Consider the following 7500-nt stretch of genomic DNA (forward strand, 5'->3'; position numbering starts at 1 on the left):
GTTCTATCCCTAAATAAATTATAAATTACCTTGTGATTAGATTGAGTTGGAAAATTTGAGGTCCAGTTGGTGTTTACTTAAATGAACTACCTTATAATTAGATTGATTAAAAATTGGAAGTCCAGTTGCTGTGTACATAAAGGAATTACCATATCATGACAATTATCTGTTTCATGCTGTTATATGTAAAAAAATACAACTGTTATATGTGTAAAATACAACTAATAATAATAATAATAAACATAAATCATTTTAGAACTGCTGAGACAATTCTGATAATTGATATATTGTTATGAAAATTTAGTCGTGAGAAAGTTCATTTGCTTTCTCTGTTTTAGCTTTAAAAACTCCTATATTAAATTTTTATATAAAATGTCGTGTGTGTCCATATTTGTCTAGTGTAACACTGATAGTCTATGGTTAGTTAGCTCAGATTTTATTCTTGCCGTCTTCCAACCCTGGGTCGAGCTCTCACAGAATGAAGGTACCTTGCTCCTTGCTACGAGTTTTTGGATGGTACATCCCTATGGTAGGCACCTGGCGTTTGGATCTCTGTTATATTACCGTTATTTTAGAGTCAGTTGGGTTATACTAGTTAGTCTTGTAATTATCCTTAGTATTGTTGGCAGTAGACCCTCTTTTAAACAAGTCTTGTTAAAAAGGATGGCTGCATCAGCTCCATTAATTTTGTAGAGTCTATACAAAATTGCTGAGTGATGCAGCCATCCTTTTTAACAAGACCTTAGTATTGTTGTTTTTATTGTTCTTTTTTATAACATGGGAATTCTGATCTGCAAGAACTTGTTTAGTAATTCAAGGACCTTTCAAGTTTGTTAATTCTTTTTTTCTATCACAGTCCTCCAATTCGACTGGGTGGTATTTATAGTATGGGGTTCCGGGTTGCATCCTGCCCCCTTAGGAGTCCATCACTTTTCTTACTGTGTGCGCCGTTTCTAGGATCACACTCTTCTGCATGAGTCCTGGAGCTACTTCAGCCTCTAGTTTTTCTAGATTCCTTTTCAGGGATCTTGGGATCGTGCCTAGTGTTCCTATGATTATGGGTACAATTTCCATTATTATTATTATTATTATTATTATTATTATTATTATTATTATTATTATTATTATTATTATTATTATTGCTGCCTTGATTACGTATATACAACGAAATTTCGAAGGTGTCTTTTCGTATAACCTTCATTATCAATTGTACACATGCATCTGTTCCCCGAAAACCTTAACGTATAATTCGAAGCTGCTGTGGTAAAACGCAGCTGTAATTAAACCTGTTGTACATTGAATATATTCATCCCACTTTTTGAAGTTCCTGTCACGTCCTTGACCTTTGTAGTAAAACATCTAAGATAACCGCCCTCGAAAAAATAAGTAAAAAGATAATGAAAGAGTTTGAGGAGTTCAGCATGTAGGTCCCTTCACGAAATCTCGAAACGTCGAGATAAAGGCTGTGTTTCTTATCGTTTTCGGCTTCTTTGGCGGCTGAGGGGAAATTTTCATTGATCTCCTGACGAAGGGTGCACTTTCTTAACGAGTTGTTTCTGTGGGCGTTCCTGGTCAACTTCTTTGAAGTTTCTGTATGTTCTGTATATGGCTGCTCCACGAGTAGACGGAAGAGCCCCTCCCATAACAAGAACAACAACAACATCAATAACTACCGTATCCCCGAAAGGGGTTATTATAGTGCCGTCAGTGCACCTCATGCGGTTATACTGTATGCATTACTTGAGGTTCCTTGCAGTGTGCCTTCGGCCCCTAGTTACAACCCCTTTCGTTCCTTTTATTGCGTCACCTTTCATATTCTCTTTCTGCCGTCTTACCTTCCACCCTCTCCTAACATTTGATTCACAGTGCAACTGTTAGGTTTTCCTCCTGTTACCCCTTTCAAACCTTTTACTGTCAATTTCAGTTTCAGCGCTGAATGGCCTCATGGGTCCCAGTGCTTGGCTTTTGGCCTAAATTATACATTCAATAACTACAGTATGTTTTATGGAAGATCTTTTGTTATCCTAAAATTAATTACATGTCTGTGTCATTTTGACTCTTTCACTGATGTAGTACTTATTCTGTGTGTGTGTGTGTGTGTTTCGATGTAAAAGCAACAAATATATATATATATTTTTAGGAATATTTTCCCAAGTGCTATGCTTCCCGTAACAACCGTATTGTTTAATCTGAGATACAGTAACACCTTAGTTAAACGGACCTCAAGCTTAGCGGATTTCTGTACTTATCATCTTCCATATTATCGCTATTTGTTTTTTATGTTGCCATTTCAAGTAAGATACATTTTTAGAAATTCTTTAACTGAATGTCAGGTGTAGATTACAGGTTGTTTTAATCTAGTAACTTTGTGGAGGAATTACTGTTATTTGTAAGATATCTTTAAAATATTCAAATGCAGGTTATAATAAAGGGTGGTTTTTTCTTAACACGAAGGATGTGTTTTCATTACTGGATAATGAGGGGCCTTTGCTGCTTATAAGAAATGCAAGACCCCCAATAGTGTCCGGTTAGCTGAAGTATTGCTGTATTTCAAAACTAAGCTCAATTTGACAAGTTTATGGTATACAGAAACATCTCGCGTGACGCAAGACAACACTTACAACGATGATCTCACACAGCAGCAGCTTCGCTTGGCCGACGTCGCGTAATTATGGAGATACATATGAATCCAGGTTGCGTATCTCTGAACTTCCGATATATAAATACGAGTTGTGCATTCTTGTCTTCTTCCAGTATATAGTACATACAAGCTGCGTATATATTGTCTTCCGATGTATAAATACAAGCTGCGTATATATTGTCTTCCGATGTATAAATACAAGATGCCTATATATTGTCTTCCGATGTATAAATACAAGCTGCTCATGTCTTGAATTCCGATATATATATATAGATACAAGTTGCGTATGTCTTACCTTCCGATATATAGATACAAGTTGCGTATGTCTTACCTTCCGACATATAAAAACAAACTTCATATGTCTTGTCTTCTCATATACAAATAAAAGGTGTGAATGTCTTGTCCTTTGAAATGTGAATATACAGGCTGTGCATGTTTTGTCTTCCGATATATAAAAAAAGGTGTGCGTGTCTTCCCTCCTCCCGGTATATAAAAACAAGCTGTATTTGTTTTATTTTCCTGATATATATATAATATATATATATATATATATATATATATATATATATATATATATATTATAAAGCGTATGTTTTTTCTTCTTTTATATAAATACCAGCTGCGTATGCTTTGTCTCCCGGTATATAAATGCGAGTTGTTTATGTCTCGTCTTCCGTTGAATATACGCGAATGCTTCATTTTGAAAATAATTTGGATTAATCGATTCAACATTTTCTACTTAGGTACTTCTATAGGTTTCATCAAGAGAGGATGCTTTGATTAAAATGACTATGATAAATCATGAGAAAAGTAAGTTTATTAATGGAAGTGCCATGTAGAAGGGGCTAGGAAAGTGTTGGGGGGCGTTGTAGGACACACTTGCTACCCCTACCATGAAATTTTGGCTACCACCAGCCACTGGATTATGCATATCATAAAATTAACCAAATGCTACGGTATACGTGTTCTTTTATAGCATTGCTGATACTTGTGCATTGGAATTTGATTAATCCAACGACCAAGTATCAGCAATGCTATCAGGAAATGATTGCAAAATTGATGTAAAGATAATCTCTCTCTCTCTCTCTCTCTCTCTCTCTCTCTCTCTCTCTCTCTCTCTCTCTCTCTCTCTCCTGAAACCATACTGGGAGAATTTTTTCCCAGTCTTTTGTCAGTGGAGGTCAAGAAATGTATCCCACATTAGTAACGGTTTTTAGTATTGAGTATATATATATGTATTTATTTATTTATTTATTTACTTATTTATTTATTTATTCATCTCTGAAATTTAATTATCAGTCATTCATGGATATCACTGCTCAGGAAGATAAAAAGGATTGCCCCTTTATATCCGTTATCGCCGTCATCATGACGGTCACTTTCATTATCATCATGAAATACGAATTCTGAAGAAGTTTTAGTTCTGCACAAAGATTTTACGTAACCGTGGAACTGGTAAAAGGAGGGCTTAAGGAAAGTGAAAATTGCTTGCAAGTGCTTTGTTTTGATGTAGGAGCTATGATTGCAGGAATGAAGTGCAGGAATTTAGGAGATTTCATAATCTGATTTAGGTTTGGCAAGTCCTCTTAATATTCCTCGTTTCTTAATGATCCTGCAACTCCGAGAAGAGCTTATATATTCTTAGAGCACCTATGAAAGCTCACTTAACAAGAAACTCAATGTTCGTGTTACTTCCATACCAGCGAGAACAACAACTGAGAAAGATGTTTTTATCTCCTTCCCAGCAGGTTCTACCATCTCTTTTATTACCGTTAGATTTTTGGACGCTTTGTGTACACTAATGTTCAACTATTGCTTGAATGACTGAGGAAGTTTCATCTTGGCTTTAGAGAGGGGAGGGTGGGGGAGGGGTCGCTTCCTTCCCACGGGATTGGAGTCTTCTTTTTCTCATAATTAATATCATTATTTCCGTCAAGGTTATATTTTTCCGGAAGACGCTGTCACGGGATTTCAGATTCCGTCTCATAGTAGCTGTGGCGTTACTGAAGGGATCGACTCCGTGCAGTTGCGGAAGGGGGCGGGGGCGGGAGGTGGCGGATTGCGATGCGTGCAGATGTAATTGAAATTCGTTAGCGTTTCTCTCCTTCTGATTCTAACTCCGAGACTTTGTCTCGCTCCCGTTTTCCCTCGCCGTAAGAACCCAGTTCCGTAGAAATAATAAGTGGTGCCATTTAGTAAAATCTAGTTCAGTCCTTCTTTTTTCTCTTTACCTCCTGGTTTAAGGGAGGTGGGTGAGAGGTAAAGATCTTCCTTTTAATACAGGAATGATATAAGCAAGAATGACTTATACGAACCTTATACAGAAGAGTAGGGGTTGTGGCTATCCAACATGAGAAGTAACTTTTCTTTTATCCATTATATCTTTGATAAACATTTCATATTTTTATAAACTGTATAGATTGTTAGCAACTACCTTCACATTCTATATAAGTGCAATGTTGAATATGCTTCTCTTGACTTTGATGCTAAAATTCAATTTTAAGTATCCTCAGACTTTAGAATGTGATTAAAAAGCCTCCTGGAAATCTAAATACGGTTTTAGATAAGATTGAAAAAGTATTTTCGCAACTTGATTATCTGGGACATTCTGGGAAAAAAAATGATGTTCTCTCGGATGTTCATAGCGGTAAAAGTTATTAACTTACTGTTAACTTCTGCTACATATCTCTCGAAATTTCTCTTTTTCGATAAGACAGCACTTTGATGATGCACCAGAAATATTACGGAGGAAAACGACGTTAGGGAAAGATCAGTCACTCATCGGTGAATGACGTTACAGCGACTAAGGGTCTCCAAGGGAGGTGGTTTGGCATCTTGCATAAATATCTTACATATCCGGACTGGAATATTTCGTTGCCAGCTGTCGTCTTATCGTCAACGTATCCTTTGTACAGTCGCGTCATTACACGAGTAGCTTTTTTTAACAAGAATTCTGGTTTTCTAAGGTACCATTTCAGCTGAGACCCCATGCCACCAGCGTCTCAATACCCATCACTTGTTAGGTGGTACTTTACGAGAACAGGTTAAATCCATTGATGTAAAAAAAAAAAAAAAAAAAAAAAAAAAAAAAAAAAAAAAAAAAAAAAAAAAAAAAAAAAAAAAAAAAAAAAAAAAAAAAAAAGAAGAAGAAGATTAGTGGCTTATTTCGTCCATTTTCATTCCCAAGACGTTCTCTTCCACTCTGTTTTCCGTGGCTTCTGGACTTTCCTCCTCGAAGAAGCAGGTTACCTCCTCCTTGTAGGCAAGTCCCCTAACTTTTCTTCAGTCCTTGCCCGCTTTTTTGTTTTCCGACTTTGGCTAGAAAGTAGAGAAGATTGAATGTTTAATTTTCCAGTTGAAATAGGAAATAGAACAGCTTTCAATGACGAATGTCTCCAATCTGATGTACAATTTCTCCCAACGTTTTGAGAAACCTGCTAAAATCTACAGTCACATAGAGCCTTGTTTCACCAACGAAAATAAAAATTTACAAACTATATTTTATTAGAAGTAATTTTTCTGTACTGTTTAACATGCACATTATTTATTTTTGCCATTTTAATTCTAATAAACAAATCATCAATATCCTACCCTAAATTTCCTGTATCTTTAACTCAACGCGAAACAATAATCTCTTGTTACATAGTGATAGTTAAGCTGTGCAATTCCGCGGACGAAAGGAGAAATTTGGTGGAACTATGATCAGTTGGACTGATCATTATTCAATTATCGAACCAGTATTTGTACGAAACGTTTTTTTTTTTTTTTTTTTTTTTTTTTTTTTTTTTTTTTAATGATCATCAGTAGGTTGGTAGAGCCAACCATGATTGTCTCGATATCGCCACCTTGTAAATAATCCACTGGAATTTTTTTTTTTAAGAGCAGATAGAAGATGGATTTTTTTTAATGATGGACGCTTACACTGTTGCTCTTTAGGCCAAAATATTTGAGCTCTCTCACAGGGAAATTATCCTTTATCCTTCCCTTTCTTTTATAATTAGAATTAGTTCATACTGTACAAAAGAGACTACTATGTAATTAAATCATAACGACGATCGGCAGTTAACAATAGTGCCAGAGAGAGAGAGAGAGAGAGAGAGAGAGAGAGAGAGAGAGAGAGAGAGATAGAGAGAGAGAGAGAGAGAGAGGAGAGAGAGAGAGAGAGAGAGAGAGCACTCAACAAATATCCTCCGTATCCCTACATTAGATAATCGCACGCAGAACGAGCTGAGGATAAGCGCAACCATCATTTTATACGGCCTGGCACTCGTCCCCGCTAAGAGACACCGGCGTGGCACTGAAGGCTTAACAGTTCGCCGAATGACACCGAAGATGACACCAAAAATGCCACCGTAGATGACACCACAGATGACACTATAGGTGACACCGTAGATTACTCCATAGATGACGCCATGGATGACACTGCAGGTGACACTAGAAATGACACCACAAATGGCAATATATGTGGGACCACACATGACACCACAGGTGACACCATAGATGGCGTCACAGATGACGCCATAGATGACACGATATGTGGCACCTTAGATTATTCCATAGATGACGCCGTGGATGACACTACAGGTGACATTACAGATGACACCACAAATGGCAACATATGTGGGACCACATATGACACCATAGATGACACCACAGATGGCACCATAGATGACACCACAGATGACACCGTAGATGAAACCACAGATGACACCGTAGATGATCATGGGTGACACCACAGATGACACTGTAGATGACCTACAGACGAAGCCACAAACGACACCATAGTGAACACAATAGATGACACCAAAGTTGACACCGTAGATGAAACCACAGACGACACCAAGGGTTACATCGAGACG

General features: G+C 37.1%; 2 protein-coding genes across 3 annotated transcripts in view; both read left to right on the plus strand.

Moving 5' to 3' along the window:
* The window catches only part of LOC135204145 (SKI/DACH domain-containing protein 1-like), a 177677-nt gene that overhangs the window by 96874 nt on the left and 73303 nt on the right, over positions 1-7500 (plus strand). The window lies entirely within an intron of this gene.
* LOC135203949 (dentin sialophosphoprotein-like) overlaps positions 7054-7500 on the plus strand; it is an 11480-nt gene continuing 11033 nt past the window's right edge. The window contains exon 1 of the mRNA XM_064233879.1: positions 7054-7367. Within this exon, the coding sequence (XP_064089949.1) occupies positions 7054-7367 (314 nt within the window). The remainder of the gene's footprint in view (positions 7368-7500) is intronic.

The sequence above is a fragment of the Macrobrachium nipponense genome, chromosome 44 (assembly GCF_015104395.2).
Source record: "Macrobrachium nipponense isolate FS-2020 chromosome 44, ASM1510439v2, whole genome shotgun sequence".
Classification (NCBI taxonomy): Eukaryota; Metazoa; Arthropoda; class Malacostraca; order Decapoda; family Palaemonidae; genus Macrobrachium; species Macrobrachium nipponense.